General features: G+C 31.7%; 1 protein-coding gene across 1 annotated transcript; it reads right to left on the bottom strand.

Moving 5' to 3' along the window:
- Window positions 1-19,057: 19,057 nt before the first annotated feature.
- Window positions 19,058-21,671, bottom strand: LOC120284124 (receptor-like protein kinase HERK 1). Its single transcript, XM_039290926.1, is given in 2 exon segments — window positions 19,058-20,727; window positions 20,729-21,671. Coding segments are annotated over 2 exon segments (2,454 nt in total). The 5' UTR covers window positions 21,513-21,671.
- Window positions 21,672-27,123: the final 5,452 nt, after the last annotated feature.

Below are 27,123 nucleotides of genomic sequence, written 5' to 3'. Positions count from 1 at the left end.
TAACTAATCCCAGAGAACAGAGGCCTGACTCTCATAAGGAGCCAACCAACACCACTGTATATAACTGGTGGAAACTGCCAAGCAAGATGACAACATCAATGAAGATTAGGAGCTAATATGTACCATTTGCATCCCAATAAAGAAATGTTCAGGGTGTGTTTGGTTCGGAAGTAGTCCACCGAAGTGGTGGAAGTCTTGAAGTGCCACTTCGGCTGAAGTGAAAGTTTCAGTTGAAGCGTTGGGTTCCATGTGTTTGGTTGAAAAGAGAAGTGTCAAATCACTAACTACTTTTTTGTTTAATTAGTGGAAGTTAAAATTTAGAAAATGATGAAAATGAACTTCTACTCATCACTTCATCATGGGTGAGGTTACCATTTTGTGCTTGTTGGATTGAGCTTATAATTATTTAAAATTATAATTTTAAAAAATATTTTTTATAAACAATAAAAAATAATTAAATAATTAAAAAAACAATAACAGATAAAAATAAAAGATAAAAAATTAAAACAATAAAAATATTTTTTATAAACAATAAAAATTAATTAATTAATTAAAAAAGAAACAATAACAGATAAAATAAAAAATAAAAAAATAATAAAATAAAAGATAAAAAATGATAAAAACGATAAAAGATAAAAAAAGATAAAAAAATAAAAGATTAAAAAAATAAAAAATAAACCATAGGAAAAATAAAATAAATAAAATGAGTGATTTTAATCACCCATGTGCAACCACGTGGCGAAAGTGAAACACTGAGTCCCACTTTGGCCAAAATTTTCCCGAAGTCAAAGAGTGAAGTGGAAGATTTTGGAAGTGGCAACTTTCGTACTTCGGCCTCCACTTCAGTGAACCAAATAAGTGGAAGTGTCACATCAACTCCCACTTCCGTCACTTCGGTCTCCACTTCGGCGAACCAAACACGCTCTCAACCAATTTCTCACTATTGGACAAGATGTAACAAGATGATGTTCTTGAACTTCAAGATGCATGGACAAGCAAGATTACTACTTAGTAAAAGTTAGACTGTTAACTTTCTTCATTTTCAAGTATTAAATGGTGTAATTGTCTATTATTTTATATAAAAATTCAATATTTTTGTTTCTCACTTAATACCGTTTGATTTGATTATAACTATGCATTTATACTTACTGTTTACTTTTGTTTATTATTTGTCTTAAGTTTTTATTATTCTAGACTTTCCTTTAGTGTTTTTTGTATTAGTCTTTAGTTTCAAATTTACTATTTACTATTTACTAATCAAGTTATATACTCTATGTTTCTTTGATAATATTAAACTTCTCCATAGAATGATTGTATGGTCTATCAAATAGGGCTATTATTGTGTGTGAAACAATTATGCAAGTCTGTGTGTTACCAACAAATAATAAAGTGATGAACAAAATATATGTCTGACGAAGAATTGTGCAAGAATCTATCAAATACTAAACTTATTACAATTTAATCTTATTCAAATAATAAATCAATTGGCTATTTTATTTAAAGAAAACTACAAAGATCATGAGGAATCAAATATCAATATACAAAAACCTAGGATTGTGAATCCCTTTAATCTCTCCTGATGATTCTTATTTTCATATATCTTATCTTAAAAAGTGAGTTGTTATCTAGAGCCTTTTGTGTGTCTTAAAGCACTTCCCAATGCCAATTAGTATGCTTAACCTCACCAATTCACTATATTCATTTGAGAATTATCTGAGGTTAGATTTATTAAATACTATTTATTTTAAGATGCATAAGGTATAAAGATATTTTACTATCATATAAATTAATTAATATTAAATCAACATATGCTATTCGATCTATGATCATCCCCATGTTTCTCTCCCATGTTCATCTAAGGCTCCCTTAACAATTAAGTTGATGGTTTGTTAATCATAGATCACATTAATAATCGAACCGAGTAAACAACTTAAAATCAGTAAAAATGATTAAAACAATAAAAAAAAAAATATAGTTCCAAGCATTACAGAATTATGAAAATCATTAAGAGTGGTCTAAAATTGCACTATATATCTAGTAATTAACTTTAGTTTGCCCTTTACTTTGTTTAATGAAGGAAAATTTCACTCTCTAAGATAAGAGCTTTCGCTTCAATACCAATTAATGACTTATTAAAACCAATGAGCTTTTTAGAAGATGAGATAATCGGTCATTTTGATTCAGATAAAAATATATTTGTTGTGTATCAAGCCCAAAGGGAAGCTATGTGTTAAAGTGCACACCCTGAAGCTACATGTTAAAGTGTATAGACAAATGGCAGCTTACCCACGGGGTAGAACCTAGTAAACAGGCAAGGCCTTAAAACTGTTTTCAGAATAGAAAATATAACCTTAAAATTACAACTTCAAATACAAGTTGAATATGAGAGGTTTGAATACAAAGAGGTTTTCTCAAACATAATTTGCATACGAATATAGACATAACGACACCCCATTTAAAAAGGGGACACAAGTGCTCACTAGCCCACTAAGTTTCCCGCCAAACTTTTTACTTCTAATTTGAAAAAAAAAATATTAATAACCAGATTATAAGCTTGATTGCTCAATAAGTAATCCACTAAAAATACCTGGGATCATACATAGTTTCGTAGATTCAAAATCAAAAATTAATAATAAAAACATAGAATAATGTTTAAAAAACATAATTCAAAAAATTGGGTTGAGTCAACAAAATACAAATAATTTTAAAACATTTAGAAATATACTTTTTCCTATTTACTATGGCCAAAACAAAATATCAAAAGTAATTTATTTAAATTCGGTGACCCAAGTCAGATTTTTAGAGCTCATTTGTTTACTCTTGATGACCCGAGTTCAATTGTCAGAAATCATTATTCTTTGTGATGGCATGATGCAAACTGTAGTCTCATATCAGAGTTTTTTGTTAATATGGTCAGTGTTTAAGCCCTAGTGATAGGGTTAGTGCCCATTTTTTTGAAAAATAAATGTATTTATGTCAAAATAATTTTATTATCCAAAAACCAAGTAAAATATCAGAATTTCATATAGGCCAGAATTTGCAGAATAATTCACCGAAGAAGCTTACTAACATAAGCATGATCCAATTTTTTTATATAAAATAATCCAATTATATTCAAAACAATTAGCAAACTTAATATTTCAAATATTAATAAATATAATCTAGATTTCTAAGATTAACAAATATAATCAAAATGTGGGAATTAATGTTTCAAGGAGAGAAAACTAATTCAAAATTTTAATAAATATATAAAAACTGAAAATGAATCAAAGCCCAATAAACGATTGAATATTATATAAGCAAACTTTAAAAAAATTAAATAAATAAATGAATAAATTCATAATTGTCGGTTATAAGAAATTATATAGATACATTTATATGTGGTGTTACTTATCTGGTTTACATCCAAAACTCCAAATCCCACACTAAATCAAAGTCCTTATAGTACCCTATATCAAAGAGTAAATTAAAAAAATATCAGAAATATCCTAATAACAGAAGCATCATAATTTGATAAAATACCTAAGTCTATCTATGACGAATACAATCTCAAAGATGCAAGTCCAAAACATACTTAGACCCAATCATAAGCTTGATCATCACACCTTGACCTTAAATTCCCTTATTGAGTACATAAACAAGTGTGTTTAGCTCACGGAATGGGAATGGAAGGGGAATGAGAAAGATAATAGTAATAACACTATAGGAATAAAAATATGAATGAAAACTGTGTTTGGTTGAAGAAATATTTTATTGAAAATAGGAAAAATTTAAGAGAAGAATATAACAAAATTACTTTTATACCCTTGATACACAAAAATCCTATTAATGTTAAATAAATTTTTTATCTAAAGAATGTTTTGAATATTATTATTAAAAATAATTATTATAATAAAATATTCACATTAAATATATCATTTTAATTAATTATTAGTTTAATGGGCAAAATTGTCATTTTACTTTTATTATTGCAATTATATATAATAATTTTTATTTTAATTATTATTTAATTTAATTATTATAGTTAATTATTTAATTTTATAAGTTTTATTTAATTAAATATTCAGAGGGGTAAAAGTGTCATTTCAAAAGCCAATACTATTCATTTATGCCCAAATAGTTCCATTTCTCCTAATTTTGGCAGAAATACATATACCTCTACAGTACCACTATTTATTACATATACAGTATACATTGTTCATTTCCATTCTAACAGTAGTGCATCCAAACATTGGTATAAATTATTAGTGACAATGATTCTCATTCTAACACGGTTTATTACTCCCATCCAAACACACTCTAATTATAAACCATTGAATATATTGCAAAATAATTGAAATATTTAGCAAATCAAACATTATAATTGTAAGCAATGAAAGAATCTGCAGGTGAGCATAATGAAATTTGGCTTTCGAATTTAATAACATAACTCATTAATGGACATAAATTTAAGTGAAACCATTTAGAGAGCCCAGCATTAACCAAAACAACGCACTAGCTCAAGCAGGCCAACATCCTAGAACTTAAAATCTAGGGTCACTGCCACGACTGACGCAAGAGTGATTATGATTTAGAAAATTAAAGCTTTTAGGAGAAACAGGAGCTTATAGGAATATGTATATATACATATACATATATTAATCCAAACACTAGGGGCTTGATGAGAGTATGCATGCTAATGATCTAAAAGGACTTTTGACCAAGCAGTCACACACACACAAATGTAGCTGCACTGTTTTCAACCCTCATGAATATGCCAACAGGTGTTCAAAGGTGTTCTGTTTAATAGTGTTCCATTAACTCAATCTCTATCACTAATGTAATAAGTCCTATCAACATTTGCTTGGGTTGCACAGTGTAGATATGCATGCTTAGACCACATGCTATTTTTTTTTTCTTTCCAACTGATGTTAGATATGATGCAATTGAAGAACAAAATCAATCACAAACTTAAATCAGATAAGGACGGAATCCTGATGTGCGTACGGATGTAGATAAAAACCACGGAAATTTCCAAAACAACTCAGATTATGCTGATTAGACATAGAGCGTTATTAATTGTAATTTCATTGTAACACAAGCAAAATAATAAGATACAATTTGTTAGAGGGCCCATATACTTTAGGCCCATATTTATTTCAAAACATTTCCACTAAAAGTTTAGTACCACATTGCCTAGCTATAGAACTTCATCCACTTTATATATAGTACTATTCATTATCCTTTAACCTTTCTTTAGTGGTTATGCTCTCTTACGCGCAGGCGCGGGGTGCAAATTTCAGGGTTTGGATCCGAAAATTAGCTTAGAAATTCTGAACTCACGTAGGCGCATGGTGCAGACACGAATGCACCAGATTTAGTGGGTACAATCTTTTTGCGCCTTTTCCCCGTATTCAGTTTCGGTTGTGCCGTGCCTCTTCGCCTTTCGCCGTGCCTCTTCGGGACTCGGTCGTTCACGAACCTCTTCGTCTTCCTTGTCCTTCTTCGGGACCCATCACCAAAATTCTTTTTTGCTTTTTCCCTTCCTCTTCCTCTTTCTTTTTCCCTTCCTCTTCCTCTTTCCCTTTAATCGTAAATCTGAGCGCTCGTTGGTTTCTCTGTTCTGGTGCGCGACCAGAGGACCTGACTGTTGAATCCTAGAGAACAACGCCGTCTGTGGTTTCCTGTCGCACTGCATAAAGGAGGCAAATTTGTTCTTAAGGATAGTGCTCTTGCACGCCTCAGTCTTCCTGTTCTGTCATCCCGTTCCTACTTCTTCCAACAATCTTAAGAACAAATATGGAGAACGCGATGACCACCGCTAAGTCACTTCCTGACGTCTCAAAGATTGATCAATTCGCTGGCACGTTCTTCAAACGATGGCAACAGAAGGTGTTCTCGGCGCTAGACATGTTCAACCTCGCACATATTCTGACTGAAGCAAAGCCGGACCCAACTTCAGAAGCTTATGCGGAAACCTTGCCAATCTGGGAGAAGGGAAACAAGATCTGTCATCATACCATCCTCAGCACACTCTCAAATGAACTATATGACATCTACTGCGATCTCAAGACAACAAAAGAAATATGGGATTCATTGCATAAGAAATACGTAGTTGAAGATGCCGGGAATCAAAAATATGCAATAGGAAATTTCTCTGATTTCCAAATGACTGAAGACAAGGATGTATCTTCCCAAATTCATGATTATCATGTTCTGGTCAATGATCTGAAGAATGAAGAAATCATTTTACCTGATGCATTCATTGTCGGCTTCCTCATTGAAAGTCTATCCGAATCTTGGAAACACTACAAAAACAACTTGAAGCATAAAAGGAAACTCATGACACTTGAAAACATCATTGTACATATCCGAATTGAAGAGAAGAACCGGCAAAAGGATAATGCAGACAAGATCAAAGAATTCTCATCCAAGGCGAATCTCATTGAAGCAGGATCAAACAAAAGTCAGAATTTCAATAGGAATTCCAAGAAATTCAAAGGAACCAGAAATAAATTCAAAGGCTCTGCACAAAGATTCAACAGAGATAAGAAGGATGGCTTCAAATTTAATCAAAATTTTCAAACAAAAAGAAAAGGTGCGTGTTATGTTTGTGGCAAACCAGGGTATTATGCATCTCAATGTCACTACAAGAAAGAACCAAAGGAGACAATTGCTAAAGTCAACATAACTGAAGGAGGCAATGATGATATCATAGCAGCTGTTGTTTATCAAGCACTTATGGTGGTGGATGCAAAAGACTGGATTGTAGATTCTGGAGCCACAAGGCATATTTCTGTAGATAGGAATGCTTTCCAATCCTACGTTCCTTTAGCCAAAGGTGAGGAACAAGTATTCATGGGAGATTCATCTCCTTCTCCGGTTCTTGGAAAAGGGAAGGTACTTCTAAAACTTACATCAGGAAAAACTTTATTTCTGAATGATGTGTTGCATGCCCCTGATCTTCGTGCTAATCTAATATTTGTCTCACTGCTTGGAAAGGCTAGAATAAAAGTTGCCTTTGAGTCAGATAAATTAATAATGTCTAAGAATGGATTTTTTATTGGGAAGGGGTATTGTAGTCAAGGTTTATTTATTCTCAATGTAGTCAATGTTAACAATGGAAATAAAGCATCTTCTTCTGCTTACATGGTGAATTCAATTGATTTATGGCATGCTAGATTGGGACATGTGAATTTTTCATACATCAAAAAAATGGAAGAACCAGGCTTGATTCATAACATGACAGATTCCAATAAAATTGATAAATGTGAGATTTGTGTAGAATCTAAATCTACCAAAAAAGGTTGTAAGACTATTAAAAGGGAATATGAATTACTAGGTTTAATTCATTCTGATTTAGGTGATTTAAAACATTCAATGACTAGAGGAGGAAAGAAATATTATATTACTTTTGTTGATGATTACTCTAGATATACTGTTTTATACTTGCTTAGATCAAATGATGAAGCATGTGAAATGTTTATAAAATATAAAAATGAAGTTGAGAATCAACTAAATAAGAAAATCAAAAGACTTCGATCAGATAGAGGTGGAGAATATGAAGATAATTTTTTGAAAATCTTTTGTGAAAACCATGGTATAATACATGAGACAACTCCCCCTTACTCACCTGCTTCTAATGGAATAGCTGAAAGGAAAAATAGAACTCTTAAGGATATGATGAATGCTATGTTAATTAGTTCAGGCGCTCCTAATAATTTATGGGGAGAAGCCATTTTATCAGCTTATCATATTCAAAATAGAATTTCTTTTAAGAAAACTGGTAAGACTCCTTTTGAATTATGGAAAGGATATGCACCTAATTTAAAATATCTTAAGGTTTGGGGTTCCTTAGCAAAAGTACTATTACCTGATTCTAAAAAGAGGAAAATTGGTCCCAAAACTTTTGATTGTATGCTAATTGGATATGCTTTGAATAGTGTTGCATATAGATTCATGGTTGTTAAGAGTGACATTATGGAACCTAATACTATTGTGGAGTCTAAAAATGCAGATTTTTTCGAACATATTTTTCCTTTGAAATCATGTGTTGATAACATTGCACATTCACCTCATATTACTTCTAATACTGATTCAGCAAATGTTGATGCTTCTGATTTTGAATTAAGGAGTAAAAGGACTAGGAAAGAACATAGTTTTGGAAATGACTTCATTACATTTCTTGTGGAGGATGATCCTCAATCTTATTCTTAAGCTATCACCTCTATTGATGCTGTGTTTTGAAAAGAAGCTATTAATAGTGAATTAGAGTCAATATTATCTAATCATACTTGGGAATTAGTAGACCTTCCACATGGTTCAAAAACTATAGGTTGCAAATGGATTTTTAAGAAAAAACTTAAACCTGATGGGTCTATTGTTAAATATAAAGCTAGATTAGTAGCTAAAGGATATTCTCAAAAGAAAGACATTGACTACTTTGATACCTGTTACTAGAATTTCTTCCATACGAATTTTAATTGCATTAGCTGCTATTAACAATTTAATTATTCATCAAATGGATGTTAAGACAGCTTTCTTAAATGGAGATCTCGAAGAAGAAATTTATATGGATCAACCCGAAGGGTATGTGATTCCTAACAACAAGCATAAGGTATGCTAACTTATGAAATCTTTATATGGGCTCAAACAAGCACCAAAACAATGGCATGAAAAAATTTAATCATGTTTTAGTTTCCAATGATTATTTTATAAATGAATCTGATAAATGTATCTACAGCAAATTTTCTAACAATGTGGGTGTTATAATTTGTTTATATGCAGATGACATGCTTATTTTTGGTACTTCGTTAGAAATAGTAGTTGAGACAAAGAATTTTTTTGCATCTAAATTTGACATGAAGGACATGGGTGAAGCACATTTTATTCTTGGAATTAAAATTTCTAAATCAGATGATGGAATAATGCTTTCACAAGAAAATTATGTTGAAAAAATATTAAAGAAATATAATCAATTTAATTGCAAACATGTCTCAACTCCATATGATAGTGCTTTTCATTTAAGGAAGAATAAAGGGGTTAGTGTTTCTCAAAATGAATATGCACAAGTAATTGGTAGTTTAATGTATTTGATGAACTGTACTCGTCCTGATATTGCTTATGCAGTTTGCAGATTGAGCAGATATACTCATAGTCCAAATAAGGATCATTGGATTGCCCTGATCAGGATATTAAAATATTTGAAAGGAACTATTAATTTTGAACTAATGTATTCTGGTTTTCCTGCAATACTTGAAGGGTATAGTGATGCTAACTGGATTTCAGATTCAGATGAAACAAAGTCAACTAATGGATTTATTTTCACTTTAGGAGGGGCTTCAGTGTCTTGGAAGTCTTCAAAACAAACTTGCACAGCAAAATCAACAATGGAGTCAGAATTTGTTGCACTTGATAAAACAGGCACTGAAGCAGAATGGATTAGGAATTTCCTCGCTGATGTTCCTCTTTGGATGAAACCAGCCCCTTCGGTTTCAATTCATTGTGATAGCATGGCTGCTATGAACAGAGCCAAGAATAAATCATATAATGGTAAGAGTAGGCATATACGTCTAAGACATAATATTGTGAGCCAATTGCTTGAAGATGGAGTGATATCACTAAACTATGTAAGATCAGAGGTAAATCTGGCTGATCCTTTAACTAAAGCACTAGGTAGAAAACTGGTGTGTGAGACATCGAGGGGAATGGGATTGTTGCCTTGCCTATAACAAAATTCAACAATGATAGTAACCCAACCTGTGTAATTGGTAAATTCAAGAAATAGGTTCATATGGGTAAAAACAAGTCATTGGTTGTTTGGAGATACACTATCTATTTCTTATCCCTTCCTATGGTGTATAGTGTAATTGCAATGTAGAAAGGATGAATTTGATTCTTAATGAATTCTATAGTTCAATTTTGAATGGTGTATTTAATTGCAATTTTACACCTGATGGATTCACCTATATAAGTATGAAAGTGGGGCCGCTTTCTATGAAAAACTCAGGCAAGTTTTTCTAGAGCACTTATGAATTCCAGGCTTTTGGCGCATGGCCGAAAGATGCCAACCCGATTAGAGTTGCTCAGATTTCAAGAAGGTAATGTGATTTATGAGACGATTGATTTACAACAAGGAATGCTGGTTCATAGAAATTTTATTTCACCAAGTTCCTGTAAGTCACTTCTTATATATTCTAGGAATTAGTTCATAGCCCACAAGGCACTAGTTCTGATGCATTATCTTCATTTGTTCCGTTTCTTTTTCTACTGCCTGAATATTTTGAAATGGGATGGGGGGGGATTGTTAGAGGGCCCATATTTGTTTAAAAACATTTCCACTAAAAGTTTAGTACCACATTGCCTAGCTACAAGAACTTCATCCACTTTATATATAGTACTATTCATTATCCTTTAACCTTGCTTTAGTGGTTATGCTCTCTTACGCGCAGTCGCAGGGTGGAAATTTCAGGGTTTGGATCCGGAAATTAACTTAGAAATTCTGAACTCACGTAGACGCATGGTGCGGACACGAATGCACCAGATTTAGTGGGTGCAGTCTTTTTGCGCCTTTTCCCGTGTTCAGTTTCGGTCGTGCCGTGGCTCTTCGCCTTTCGCCGTGCCTCTTCGGGACCCGGCCGTTCACGAACCTCTTCGTCTTCCGTGTCCCCCTACCTTGCCGCATGTCCAAACATAATAAAACTTGATCCATCTCCAAAATTCTTTTTTGCTTTTTCCCTTCCTCTTCCTCTTTTCCCTTAATCGTAAATCTGAGTGCTCGTTGGTTTCTCTGTTCTGGTGTGTGACCAGAGGATCTGACTATTGAATCCTGGAGAACAACGCCGTCTGTGGTTTCTTGTCGCACTGCAAAAAAGAGTGGAATTTGTTCTTAAGGGGCCGTTTGGTTGGCGGTAATGTGCAAACATTACCGCTTGTTACGTGGTAATCTTTTCACATTACCATGTTTGGATTATTGGTGGTGGTAATATTGATGGTAATCTGTGATTACTAACCTTGGAAGATTACCAAGAAACTTGGTAATCCCATTACCACCAAAATAGGTGGCTATGTTGGATTACCAAGTGAGTGGTAATCTGAAATATTTTTTGGACAAATATGCCCTTTGTTTAAATATAATAATTTTCATACTTTATTTGTTGGATAAAAAAATTAAATTTAAATAACATTATTTTTGGAATATGTTTAGCTTCGAAAATTTAATTTTTATCCAAAATTTTATTTTATTTTAAATTTAAACTTGCATAAAATAGTAGACACAAGGGTATTTTGGGAAATTTAGAATATTACCAAGTTGATTACTATGTAACATGAGTTTCCAACCAAACATGGTTATCATGAATTACCACAACATTCCTGGGCATATAACATTCCCAATCTTATTACCACGGTAATCTCGTTACGTGGTAATATATCATTACCGTGAACCAAACGGCCCCTAAGTACAGTGCTCTTGGACGCCTCAGTTTTCCTATTCTGTCATCATGTTCCTGCTTCTTCCAACACAATTATCTTTTGACTATGAATAATAAATCAATGACTGTTGGAAAGTCATTTGCACAACCGGATCAATACTTCCCTACTATTCTTTGGTGATATCAAATATAACAGGAATCCTAACAAGTTATAGTAGATCGAAAATGACAAGGATAAACAAAATAGTTACAACCCAATTCAAAGAACTAATAAACAAGACAACAAATCCTCAAACCCTGAAAATAAAAAAACCATATGGATCTAAATGAAAATCACCTATCTCAGGCATTGGTGTATAGTTTCTGATGGAGGCTTTCCGAACCTCCCCACTATGTTAAAAAAAATGAGAGTGACACTGATTTTGCACTTCAAATTGGGTCAAGGATTGCGTCAATCCTGTACTCAAAAAACATCGAAACAAAGATTTAATTGCTGAGACATTAAATTAAAAAAATAATTTTAAACAAATGTTATAAAATATGTATACATGTTTATTTTTTTATTAAAATAAATTATTCATAATTTTATTAAAATAAAGAAGAAAAAACACTACAAACATACGAAAGAGTACAAACAATAACTTTAAAAGTCCATGTTATAATTTTATATTTATATATAACTATTAAGATTAATTAAGGGGTGGAGTCCATACAGAGGATGTGCATTGATTTTCTAAGTATTGACAAAGCTTCCTCTAGTCATGTTGTGGATTTATAAGAAAATGATTTATTATAGAAAATCAAATGAATATATTTTCAAATAAAAAAAAAATGCCTCTATTTTATGGCACAACTGGTCTTGAACTTTTGATTTTCTAATTTTCTCTTTGGGGGGTTTTCTACGCAGACTATGGAAAATAATGCAAAGACGAACAATTCCATTCAAATTGTGTCACTTTAAGAGCTAGGATTAATGTCCCAATCATGGAAAATGGGAAGCCTAACTTGACTATTCAATTTTTGGCGTTTCAACCAAAAGAAAATTACTTAAATGATTCGTGGAAATGGTAGTACGATGGCTACCACGAACGAAAATTAATTATATGGTCCTTGGAAAAGGCAGTATGATGGCTGCCACCCATTCATTACCTACACAAGGTGAGGCAAATCATAATAATTGTTAAACATGGGCCAAGTATTGAAAAATTGAGAGTGTAACGTGAACCCATTAGTTTCTCAATAAGACGTTTCAAGTTAGACACAACACACCGGAGTTATAGCTTAAAAATTTAACCTGCTTAAATCTTTAAAATTTATAATGGACAAACAAAGCATTTGTCACGCTCCGAACCCGAAGCGTTGACAAACAGCCACATACCTACAAGGTCATAACTAAGTAGATACGCAAGGTATCAAAACCAGTCTCATACTAGAAAGAACAGCATCTAAAAAAGGCAATAAATTTCAAAAAGCAAAGGAAAGTATAATGTTTGGAATATAATTAAAACACATAATACTATATGACATAACCATTAAATAAGGTCAACAATCCTTACTAAGTTGTTCACCACTCAACCTTATTCCTGATCTGAAATAGAAAGAGAACAATTTAATGAGCTTCGGAGCACAGTAAGCAACCACTAAAAGTATCAGGATCACATAAATTTAAATAATTTCAAAAACATACTTAAATGTAACATTTCACAATTAATATCAAAATAAAACCCATAAATCATAATATTTCAAAACAGATACAATTTATTAAAAGAACGAGTATAAAAGTCCCCCAAATAATTAATGCCAAAACAAAACATCATAATTTATTTGTTTGAACTCGGTGACTCGAGTCAGATTTTAGAGCTCATATTTTTACCCTCGGTGACCTGCGCCATAATGTCAGAAGCCGTTATTCTTCACCGATGGAATGGTGCGAAACTATAGTTTTTATGTCAGAAGTACGTATCAACACGGTCAGTGTTTAACCGCAGTGACAGGAGTTATTGCATAGTTAATTAGAGACTACGAGTTTCTATAGCAAAAATATATCGGGTCCAAAATTACTATAAATATAATAATACTGAAGTCCAGTGATCCCATTTTCTAACAAAAATAATTTCAATTATATCAAATAAGATAATGCCAATATATACCAACCTCAATTAACATAAATAATCAATACTGTCTGTATAAATAAGATTGTAAAATATATATGTATATATATATACATATATATAATCTCTGAAACAATTCAACACTCAACAACAAGGTTTCTTTCCTTTTTAATAATTTGATAAGTTAAAAAATAATAAAATAAAACAAAATAAACAATAAACAATCAAATGAATAGCTAATGTCAGGTTAACATTAATATAATCCGTACTATGCTAAAATATCATAAATTAATTAAATAATTAATAAATATTACTAAATTCTGAAAATGATGGTCAACGTAACCACAAAAATCATAACATAAATTTGTGAATAGTATAGTAATGGTTTTTTTTTTAATTCTAAACAGAAAAATCCAAATTAATTAAATAATTATGTAAAATATATAAAATATTATCAGAAATTAAAGGTTTGCATATACGTATATATACATATTTATATGTGGTTTACTTATTTGTCTAACACTGAAAATTAAATGCACTCAGAAATTAGGCTTCCACAGAATACCTTCACAATAAAAGTGACACAAAATCCTTGACGATGTGACCTATCTCCGTCCTCACCACTGGCATCACACATCAAAAAGAGAGAAGAGAAAAGGAGCTAGATCTCTCACTCTTTTTTAATTCAAACGGGGATCTATAATAGAAGAAAGACAACTAGGATTTTGAAAACCAAAACTAAAATATAAAAAAATATATATAAGAAGAATTTTTTTCCGTAACTGCCAAATATGTAAAATTAAAAAAATATTAATTGTGTGGGGCCCACAACATTATAGTAATATATTACTTTTGAAATGTTAATATATATATATATATATATAGAATTTGAACCATCTACCAAAAATCTACGAATGTTGGTATCAACCATTGGATTTCGATCAACAATTCAGCATTGTTTCATGAACAGTATCACTGTGCTTATGAATAGTAGTACAGTGAAAAGTGGGATGCACAGTGATGTGATCTGTTCAATCAATTTGTGCATAGTAGCTGAACAAATATGAATTGTCCAACCCTATTTCTAGTAGATCTACAGGAAACATTTATAAATAAAACCAAAACTAATCAACCCAACTAACCCATAATTAGGTCTCACTGTAGCACCCTAATTAACACTGTGCAGAACTGCGGACGTTCCTACGAACATCCGTAGTTGATGTTTTCTCTCTCTCTCTATATATATATAGTATATATTTTGTGTTTGTATTAGCTTCGCTGTAAAAGCAGAAGCTCTAAAAATAACCTAAAAAACAGCTTTTTACAAAAACTGCTCATGACTAGCTTCTGAAAAAACCTGTTTTTCAGTTTTTTTTTACAGCTTCTTTTGCAGAAAAGCCAATACAAACAACTTTTTTAAATCCAGAAGTGCTTAACTTATAAAAAAACACTTCTGGGTTTTCCAAAAGCTCATCCAAACAAGCCCAAGAAGTGCTTCTGGAAAAAGTGCTTCTCCAAAGTAAGTTAAGCACTTTTTTGTATTTTGTGATTGGATTAGCTCTTCTGTAGAAGCAGAAGCTGTAAAAATAAACTAAAAAAAGTTTTTTCAAGAAGCTGGTCATGACTAGCTTCTGAAAAAAGCTATTTTTCAGGTTTTTTTTACAGCTTTTGCTTTTGTAGAAAAGCCAATACAAACAACTTTTTTTGAACCCAGAAGTGTTTAACTTATAAAAAAGCATTTATGGGTTTTCCAAAAGTCAATCGAAACAAGGCCATAACCTTATTGTAAAAAAATTTTCATTCTTAAAATCTTGGTGTAATCAACATATGATCCATATGCTTTTTGTCACTTTGCCTTTTGTTTTTTTTGGCCCTCCATGGTGATTTAAGTTTGATCCTTTTATTTCAAATTTATGCAATCAAGTCCAACCATGTAGTGAGTTATTTTTTACCATTTGTTCATCTTAACGTAATTTTTTTAAAATAAAATACTAATGAAAAATAAAATAAAATAAAATAAAAAACTAAATACGTGTTCATCCTCTCATTTTCCACATTCCCTTTGTTAAAACTCTAGTTTTTGTTCCCATTCGGAGACTGATGAAGGCTTTATCCACAACCACAAATGTCCTCCATTTCTGATCATAAGAAGAGCACCAAAAATAAAATAAGATCTACCAAAAAAGGACATGATTATGTGAAATTTGAAAATTTAAAAATTTGAACAAAAATGCTTGGTTATTGAAAGGAAATTTTTCTTAAGTTTCACAGATTTTGCACAATTTGGAAATGTTTACAAGTTATGTAATAATGGTGAAGGATGCACTGGCGGATTTAAGGGGGGCAAGGGGGTGCTCCCTTGCCCTATCATATATATATGAGAACCCATCATCTAGGGACGTCCCTAGATTTCAAATCTAGGGATGTCCATAATAGCCATCGGATGAAAATCTGACGGCTCTTATCATTATGAACAGCAGAAACCGCGTTCTACAGTGTTGTACAGTGATCATGAACAGTAAAAAGGTGTACAATGTTTATATAATCAATCAACCATCGGATGATGATCCAACGGCTTAGATTTAAAAACATCCCTAGATTTGAAATCTAGGGACGTCCCTAGATGATGTTTTCCCTATATATATATATATATATTCATAATTATATTATATAAATAATTAAACTATTAATCATCATAATTCATATGAAAAATGCTATTTTTATTTCTATTTTTAAATTTTACCTCATATTCTTTAAAATAAATTACATAAAAATAATAAAATTACTATATTAAATAAATTTGATGTTGAGTGATAATAAATAATATGACTAGCCAAATATAAATCCTCTAATATTTTTGTTATTAAACCTTATATATATATATATATATTTATTAAACTTATCAATACATAATTATCAATATTTAGGATATTAATATAAAAATAAAAAATAAAAATAAAATCCTAAAAAATGCAATTGCTATCGTAAAATCTCTAAAATAAAAAAAACATTGCAGATCTCATGGATTGTTGAGTTTTTTTCTCTTTGATCAATTTTCTCCAAGTTTATGTTTTATTTTCATTAGCGGGATTTATCGTTTTTTTCCTGTTTGTTTTATATCTAATTTAATTTTTTTAAAATTTTTATGTGATTATTTGTTGTGTAAAAGTATTTATATTTGTTGAATGATTGTTAGATATTTGTTAAATATTTGTTTCATTATGAAAATTATTATGAAAAATGTTATATATTTGTGATTAATTGTTATGAAAATTTTAATTATTCATTATATTATTTGTTAAATAATTGTTATATGTAATAATTAACTTATATATGAATTTGTTTAAAATTATTTTTTAATTGCAGTATTTGTTAATTTAGTGTTTAACTAGTTGAGTTAATGGCTAATTATGTAGATATGATAGCGGATTTACACATAAACCAAATTTTTTAGATGGATATATATTTTATATTTTAAGATATTAATTATTATAATCTCAAGTTTGAATTAATTGAATTATTTAATATTTTAAAAAATTTATAATTTAAATTCAGCACCCCCTTAATTTTAGTTCTGCTTCCGCCACTGGAAGGATGGGTAGATGTTTTTAATGTTTGATGTAATGGAAAATTTGTCAAATTTTTTTTAATTTCTTTTCATATTTATCATATATTTATTAGCAATGTAATTACAAGAAGCACCATATAATGAGTTATTTATACTCAGAATGGGAGCAAAACTTAGATTTTAACTGAGGTTGTGGAGGAGGATGAAAAGTGTTGATGGATGGGGAGTGAGGAATTTCGTGGGGTGTTGAGATCTGATTCGGGTAAGAGTTCTAGATCCAAATATGCAACTCTCACCTAATTTAGTTTTTTTGTTAATATTTTATTAAAAACCACAGCATGAACAAACCGCAAAAATAAGCTCCCGATATATAATTGGATTGATTGTACTGATTCAAGTAGAGAGATTAAAAAAATTTTAATTATATTCAGAGGATAAAAATATAAAATGATAAAAATACAGGAACTATCATGAGGATTACACTAATATCTTCGAGTTATATGGCTTGAATGCATACTAAATATGGTTGAAAATTAAAAAAATAATTAATATTTGACTAGTTAAGATAACTGAGAGAACGCATGCCCACTAAAAAAAGAAACAAGTAATTGACAATTTAATTTTTGTTTTCATATCTCAAAACTTAAGGGCACTTATATCTATACTAATTAAAATATATCTATACTAATTAAAAGATGCCATCTAATTTTTTATATGAGGCTCTCCAAGCTTGATAGAAACATTGAAGTAAGAGTTTAAAATTAAACCACAAAATTTATTATTTATTTTTTATAAAAATAAAAAATAATATATATGTATATCAAAAATTTATGCACAGAATAAAAATTAATCATCTCATTTATAGATTCACTTCAAAAAAAAAATTTGTTGCCACAGCCTGCATCTTCCACTGATAATGCATTGTAATTATTGTTTGAAGATATTGTTTTAATATTTTACTTCGGTTTTCCCACAATAAAATCATGATATTGCCTGATCAAATCACGGTACAAGAGATTTTTAATTGATTGCAAATCAGACAGGACAAAGATTATGATAATATATTTACTGTCATATCAAATCCAAACATTTATTGTTGACATTGTGACCGAGTTTCACGGTTTTTTTTTTTTTTTTACAAAACTATGAACTACTGTGAAGCAAAGATTTAAAAACCGGACCGGTCAATGAACCGGTTGGTCAACCGGTTCGCGGTTCAATTAATCCAACCGGTTCAACCGGCCGGTTCAATGCTTTCTATTTTAAATTTTTTTTAAAATAAATAAATTTTAAAAAATAATAAAAAAATTTCATAAAATTATAAAAAAAATCCAAAAAAATCTGAAAAATGGGGAAAAATAGAAATTTAATAAATATAACTATGAAATTAAAATTTTATTTCTTTTTCTAGCTCACAAGTCACAAATCTCAAGTCCTCCATGAATTTTATTTTTAAAATATAAGTATATAACTACAAGTCTACACTCTATAAGACTCAAGACATAAGACTCAAGACAAGACTATATTAAAAAATATGACCAACAAGTAACAAACAAGCCCACCACTACCACAAGACACAAGCTTGAAGAATTCACAACTTTCACTTCTATATAAAATTTAATTTCTCAACATGAACATACATAGTTATATACAAAAATACTACAAATCTACAAAGTACAAATAACAAAGCACCAAACAAGTCCACAAGTATCAATTGATTCAATTCACAACTTCAACATAATAAAATTCAAATTTTCCAATATTAATACAACATGAACCACCAAATAAATTCAAAGTTCAATTTTTTTTTAAAAAAAAACCAGTTGGTCCGGTTGAACCGGTTCACCGATTCCCGGTCCGACAATGATTCATAGCCGGTTCAATTAGAACCCGGTTTAATATATACAAATGAACCGGACTGGTGGCCGGTTCCCGGTTCAACCGGCCGATCCGATCCGGTTTTTAAATCATTGCTGTGAAGCAACCTCGCGGTAGGTACTATCATTAAACTCCATAATCCCAATCAAATCAGCATCATCATCCTCAATTTTGGTGATAGTGGAAGGCAATCTTCTCACTAGAGCTAGAGAACGGAGATGAGGGTCCACAGTTCCACTGTCCTCATAAGGCTCCCTCCTCAACTCTGTAACTTGGAGCTGCAGAGCATACTCCAAGTTCCACAAAACATCTCCAATGGTGGGCCTATCATCACCACACGCAGCAAGACACTGCTCAGCAATCTCTGCAAACTTCTCCAATGACTTGGGGTTGATCTCTTCAGCGATTCTCACATCAATGATCTTGTCAAGCTCCCCTGTTTTCATGCAGTCCAAAGCGCAGTCGGCGAGGTTGAGCTCGTCATCTTTGAACCAGGGATCAATCACAGGCCTTGCACTCAAGACCTCAAAGAGAACAACACCAAAAGAGTATACATCTGATTTAGTTGTGAGTCTCAGCATTCTAAAGTACTCTGGATCGAAGTAGCCAAAGCTCCCCTTCACTCCAGTGCTTACATAAGTATCTTCTCCTAGTAAAGGCCCCAGTTTGGAGATTCCAAAGTCTGAGATCTTGGCTAGGAAATCCTGCCCGAGAAGTATGTTGGTGGATTTCACATCTCTATGGATGATGACCGGAGAGTGAGCAGTGTGGAGGTAGTCAAGACCTCTGGCAGCTCCAATGCACACCTGCAACCTCTGTTTCCATGACAAACAGGGCAAGTCTGGTGAGCCATACAAGTAGTTCTTCAGTGTCCCGTTCTCCAGGAACTCATAGACAATGATCATCTCATCCATTTCATCACAGTAGCCAATGATTGAGACGAGGTGTCGGTGCCTGATCTTTGAGAGGAGATTGATCTCGTTCACAAACTCAGGGTAGCCTTGTCTCGACCTACCCATGCCTCGCTTCACTGCAACCATCGTTCCATCAGAGAGAACACCTTTGTAGACCTTTCCAAAGCCACCATGGCCAATGACAAGTGCCTCGTCAAAGTCATTGGTTGCAAGCTTGATGTCAGATAAGGGGATGCAGAGCTCCAGGTTTATGTTGACTATCTTTGGTGTTACCAAACTGGTGTTGGCCGCTTTCTTCTCTTGCTGTGGAACAAGTTCCTGCTTCTTTCTCTTGATTATGAAGTTCAAGAAGATGAAGAAGATGATGAGTGCTAAGGCCGCAACAGCTGAACAAGCAATAATAAGAAGATGAGCACGTCTGCTGCCCTTGCCTGGAGAATCGGCATCGGAGTTGATGAGCTTCAAGATCTCCAAGCCGTTCATGAAGGCATTTGCATGCCCAGTATTATTAATATTACTAGAGGGGCCAACAGTCACGTTCAATAAACCGAAAGGCCAAACATCATCGGCAATAAAATCCAAATGATAGGCGGCGGCTGGAGTGTAATTAGTGAGTGACCCAAGCTGCAAGTCTTGGTACGCGAAGAGCTCTCCGATGTAAATATCAAAGAGGTAGTCAAGGGAATTGTTGGAGATGAAATCGCACAAGTGTATTCTAACAAAGTACTTGTACCCCGGCGCTACCGAGAAGCTCCATGTCACGTTGACGTCGATATCCGCGCTCTCACGTGCGGTGTTGAGCACGAAGGGAGGGGCGACGTCAGGAGTGTTCCAAGGGTCAATGTTGTAGACTGTCATTACTACTAGTGTTAACCTCTGTAGATGTAAGATTGGAGAAGAGGAAGGCATCGTCAGGGGTCCAGGTTCTCCAGAGAGTATCGTTGGCCGGAGTTATCAGTGGGCCACCGACGTTGACACGGTAGAGGGTCTGCCATGTTTGGTGAGTGAAGTCTCCGATGCTTGTGTTGTAGGCAGGTGGAGAAACTTGTCTTGGTTTAGTGTGCTTATTGAAGAGGGAAGGAGGTGCGGTGAAAAGCTCAATGGCGCTGATGAAAGATAGAGGAGTGAAGGTGAGAGTGAAAGTGATGTCTGTGGAGCTGAGCCACAAGAAGTACTCCATGATTGTTGTGTTGGAGGGTGAGAAAGAGCTGAGGAGGAGGATTGTCTGAAGAGCATAGACGCTGAAATTAGTGGAGCTGAGATTGTGAGTAGGAGTAGAGAAGGGAGAGAAATGGAGACGGAGGACATGGGTGCCGGAGGAGTTGGTTTTGAAGGTATAGGAAGAGGTTTGGTTGAAGAGCCTGGCGGTGGCGTAGAGAGAGTCTGTTGCGTTGGTGATTGATGATGACGACGACGATGATGATGATGATGATGGGTTGGTTAATATTGATGAAGAGGAGGAAGAGAGGAATGGTGAGTCCGGTGTGAAGATGCGAGATGGGTTGTCATGCAAGAAGGTGGTGTTGGTGGAGGCGCCGCAGTTGAGGAAGTAGGTGGTGGTGGGAGTGAAGGCTGAGAGAGAAAACATGGAGATGGAGATGATAGTGAGGAAGATGAGCGGTGACTCCATTGTCGTCAACGGTGATCACTTTGGCCTCAGTGAAGGCCTACTTAAACATTAAAAAAAATATGAGTAAAATAAAAGATAAAAAACTATTACAAAGGATATATATATATATATACTAGATTTATGTACCCGCGCTAACGCTGTGGGTTAATCATATCTAAAAGGAAGATTACAAAGATAGTATAAATTTTTGGAAAAAATTTGTTTCACGCTCATTTTCAATATGGAAGTGATCGCAAGACGCGAAAGGTCGAGTAAATATATTTCTGAATACGTTATATTATTTATCGAATAATGAAAACGATTTCATTTCAATGTTTTTGAAAAGGAAAAAAATAATTTTTAAGTATTAAGGATTTTTATTTAGTTTTTTCTTTTTTTGTTATAAAAATTGAAATAAGATACATATCTAATATATATATATATATATACGGACACTTTCATCATTCAAGAGAATTTGTTACAACTTATCATTACATAAATATTAATTTAAGAGTAATGTTGTTGTTCAAGTTCTCATCTTCAACTATAAAATGTAAAAAGGGGGGAAAAAAGTGAAATAACTTCATCCCATGCATGGTTGTATTATGGATGTGTATCGGAGATGATTGGAGTGTTCAACGTTGTCATCCATAGCATGCAGGGAAGGTTGAGATCAATCAGAGTGCCTAAAGATGGGATTTTGGGAGATGAATGCGAGGAATATTCCCCGTAATCATAATTTAAAATAATCAATAATAATGATTGAAAAAGGAACATATTATAAATAGTATTCAAAAATTTTATAATTATTACTTGAGTTTTTTTCAATTAATTCCTTTTGCATTTGAAGAAGAAATGATGATCTCGCTGCAAATGACTAGGTTGATGAACCCTTCTTCTAGAACTTTGTCGATGAATGAAAGTAGCGAGTTATAATATCCATCAACATTTAACAAACCAATCTGGAAAAAAGTATAAGTAAGTTATGTATCATCTTTTTATAATTTCATGTGTGTATATAGAGAATTGAGATCAAATTACCCGAGATGTTATGTATGCCTAATTGTGCTCAAATTTAATTACTTCAAAAAGTTCTTCAAGAGTTCCATAACCTCCTCGAATATTAAAGACAATATACTTAAATTAGTAATTTTTATTTTTTTGTATTTATAGTTATCTATGGAAGAAAGTAGATATAATAATCAATTAGAGAATATATGAATTTTTAAGTATAATGAGTGATAAAAAGAGTGGTAACAAAAATTAAAGTATTTTGAAAATGTTATCAATTATAGATCGTTGTTCTATGTTAACTATTAGTAAAGCTTTTGCAAATGGATATATAATACAAATTTTTATAGAACTTAGTTTATGCGTATTTTTAGTGATCCACATGAGGGAAAGTGTATTTTTCATTATATTTTTTCATTGAAAGTTTGAACCGCAAGCATTAATATATATTCGATATACAAAAACTAAAAAGAAAAATGAGTTTTTCATTATATGTGATATTATGTGATAATAAATGCAATTTATATACTAACCGGGCTAAAAGCAATAAAAGGCATCAAACGATAGTTGCCCATCTCTGCTTTCCTATGGTGCATGTCTATAACCATTTTTTTACTTCTCGACAGCTGACACCCAGATTATCCGAAATTCAAAATGGAAAAATGGAAAAATTACATACAAATATAGTATTGTATAATATGTTTTCATATGTATGGACAATTGCAGGGATATGTTTTTTCATTAAAGGGCATGAAAAAATATACACATAAAAAAATAATGGAAGAAAAAAATGAAACAATTTATTGTCATACCTCTCTACCCATTAGAGCTTTTGGAATGACACTAAATACACGGATAAAAGATTTCGTTAATAACTTTAGCAAATTTTCATTAAATAAATGAAGGTATGAAAATGTTTGGGGAAAAGAGATCCATACCCTATAACATTTCTACCACCATTAAATACAGATCCCGTGAAATCAAACCCTATTAATCCAATACTTCCTCCTCCATATAACAAATCAATGTTCTTCAACACCGACAATGGTAACATTTGGCAAAAATATTTTCATCGGTGTTTAAGAATTTACTCATATTTTTAAGAAGAAAAAAATTGAGAAGAGAAAAAAAGGAAGGAGGAGAATTGTAAGATAAATAATAATAACTATGTAGATAGAAACCAAACCAGTTCTTTGCCAAGATTTATACGACATCTTGGTAACTTTTTCTTTCTCAGTACTACTACCACAAAAACACAGATCGATTTGAACTTAGATGCGAGTGCTTTTTCTTTTCTTCCTCCATTTTTTTCTTTTTAGTTTTTTTCTTTGGTTGGGTTGAAACACTAACAATTTGAATGGATATCATCCATTATATGTGGAGAACACGGTTTAGCTTTATTGAGAATAAATTAATACATATACATTATTAAAGGTCTTATCTTGTTGTGTCATGTCAATTATTGACATAATTGAAACAATATAAAGTTAAAGGAATGTCAAACTTTGTAAAATGTTTAGAAGATAAAAACAAATGATTAATAGCTGGAGATTGACAAACATTGTAGTAGTTAATTAAAAAATGTTAAGCTTGATAAAAATGACTATGTATTTTTTATGCTTTAGTATTTTTTTATATTTAAGGCATATATTATGTTTAAGGTGATATATAATGATTTAAATTAAGCAAAGTTAGATTATTATTATATTTTTCTATTCTTGAAGTTTTACTTTGATGGATATTTGTTCTGTTATGGATGCAAGTTACATGTCCTGCTATGATTGAGAGAGCTTACTTTTTACTTTTTACTCCAATATATATATATATATATTAAGCTTTTGTTTGATGGGCATTTGTTTTGTTATGATTAGAAGAGAAATGTCTTATTATGATTGAAAGAGCTTTTCCTTCTTTCAAACCCCTAGCCACTCGTAATCAACTACTGGATCTCTCATCTTCTCTCCCACTCTCCTCTTTTTCTTTTGGCGAGTCGCTTTCCTAGGGCTATAGGGTTAACTTTTGCTAGTTTGATTTGTATCTTTTGATAGGATTTGTTTTTTTATTAAAAAAGTTTCAATCATATCTTTTTGTTTATATACTGCATGAAAGCAAGTACAATGCCTAAGTCGAGATAATATTATTTTTATAGTATAATATATATTATATAGTTTTAGCTCTAGGTGTAGAATCGCTTAGCTTGATTCAGATATCTATTGATAGGATGTTTTCTTTTAAATCGCGGCATTAATTCTTTTGGGAGGAATTAGGATTCAGGTTTAGATTTTCTTAGTTTAATTGATGTGGATGACAGAGATAGAATATATGAGTGAGATAATATTATGATAGTGAAATAATCTAAATTGTGTTTTTGTGAATAATTGCTATATGATTGTTATTATTGATATTATTAATATTGTTATATATGATATATTATTTTTAAAATATTTCATGATATAATAAGTATTTGTACATTTATGTATATGTTTTTATTGTTTTCTAAAAGATATTTTGGAGGATTTAATTTGTTAATTGTCTTTACATTTGTAAGATTTTGTTAAGATTAGTCTTCCATGTATTTTCAGTAGTTTTATGGGTGAAGAGAATAAATACAAATAACATATAGGTAATGTCAGTGTATATTTATGATATATATAAATAATTTATTTTATATCTAAAAAGATCTAATATTATATTATATAATGAATATGGTGGGAAGAACATGCTATGTTAAATTTGAGACTATTTGAGAGTGAGAGATTGTGATGGAGCAGTGCGATGGTATGCAATCAAAGAGGAAGGTTTGATACCAATTGTCGAGAGAAGTATGGTGGTGATTGTAGGTAGAAGAGGTTGCTCACATGAATTACGCTCGTAGGAGATTGTTGGGAAAAATTGAAAGCTTATCCAACAATGCATGAAGTTAGTGAAGAGTTTGTAGTGAGGATGACATTCATATGCGATGCCCTTGGAAGGACCCTCGGAGGAGATGATAAGATTTTTGGGTCACACTGTTGTTTCCGAGTGATATTTATCGGGGAAAAGCGGTCTGGGGTTTTGGATCGACTCATAGCTATTCATGTCACAGCAGTGCTTTATTCCTATGTTGAAGAGAAGTCGGTGCTATTTGGCTCTGAAAGTGGTTTGTTATATTTTCCTATTTCTATAATTATAATTTAACATAATTTATATAATGTATGTATTGTTTTTAATTGTCTCTCTTCTCACGTAGTTTATCATTATTTTATTTCTCTCTCTCTCTCTCTCTCTCTCTCTCTCTCTCTCCTCTCTAACACTCTATGTTCTTCTGAGTTTTTATGGTTTCGTATATATATATATATATTTCTATTCAAACTTTAGTATATAGTTCATACAAAGATATTCAAACTTGTTATACATATGGTTTAAGTGCTAAAGTAACAATGGTGTAATCCTTTTTGTATTTCTTTTTTTTAGGGTGTGTTTTTTTTTGTGAAGTATAAATAAAATTATTTATATTGTTATTGCTTGAATTTATGCACGATAATAACTTGATTAATGCTTCTCGATGTCTCTATTACACATGATACACTCCTTTTGTTGACTCGCATTTCCTATCGATGTGGACTTAGTTAATATTTTTATTTTTTGTTTATTTGTTTTCCTTTTGCTTTTGTGTGTATGTTTATGGTAAGAGTATTGTTTTTTATGATTGTAATATCTTTTTGTTTGGTCTTTTTATTATTTTTAGGTTTTTATCTTTTTGAGTGTTTTTATTATTAGTTTATGTTGTACTTTTTCTTTATTTAATAAATTGGTTGTTTGTCTACTTTTATATATATATATATATATATATATATATATATGTAGATTTTTATTTATTATATTTATTTCTAATGAATTAGGTAATTTAGATTTTTAATAAGATGACTTTCTACAATTTGGAAAGTCAGGGTGTATTTTTAGAAAATAATCATAATCTAGAATCAAGTTTCTGTGAAAGTGATATATATAATCATATACTATATTTATAACATAATTCATAAAATATTTTATATATTTTCATATTTTTGGGGAATTTATACGTGTTTTTAACTATACATATTACTGATGTGTATAACAAATTGATAATTTTAGAACAACCAATATAAAAATAGATAGTTATATTTATTATAGTTAAAAATATATATATATATATATATATAGAGAGAGAGAGAGAGAGAGAGAGAGAGAGATAGATAGATAGATAAGCAGACAGACGTAGACATAATGGTACGAATAGAGCGAGAAGTAGTAAAAGGACTGTAACATACATAGTATATATATATATATTAAGTAATGTGTTACAATGTTAATAAATCAAATAGTGAATAAATCATATGTTTTCGTTAAAAGTTTTATTAGTTTTAAAAACCTAGGTAGTAATTTTATTAGAAAACAACAAAGTAGCACGCCAAGTCAGAGAGTGAAGACAGTAGATTTTTATAACGTGCGGTGTATTTGAAGGCAATCTAAATTATGTTTTATTTATTTCATATAAATTGGTTATATATAGAGAGAGATGGAGAGAGAAAGCGGAGTGAGTGCTTGAGTAATACTGCTTATCATATATCTCCGCTTTTGAATCTTATCTCTCTATATATAT

The sequence above is a fragment of the Dioscorea cayenensis genome, chromosome 19 (genome assembly GCF_009730915.1).
Source record: "Dioscorea cayenensis subsp. rotundata cultivar TDr96_F1 chromosome 19, TDr96_F1_v2_PseudoChromosome.rev07_lg8_w22 25.fasta, whole genome shotgun sequence".
Taxonomy (NCBI): Eukaryota; Viridiplantae; Streptophyta; class Magnoliopsida; order Dioscoreales; family Dioscoreaceae; genus Dioscorea; species Dioscorea cayenensis.
Note: the sequence above shows the minus strand (reverse complement) of the source record. Positions and strands in the feature narration are given on the sequence as shown.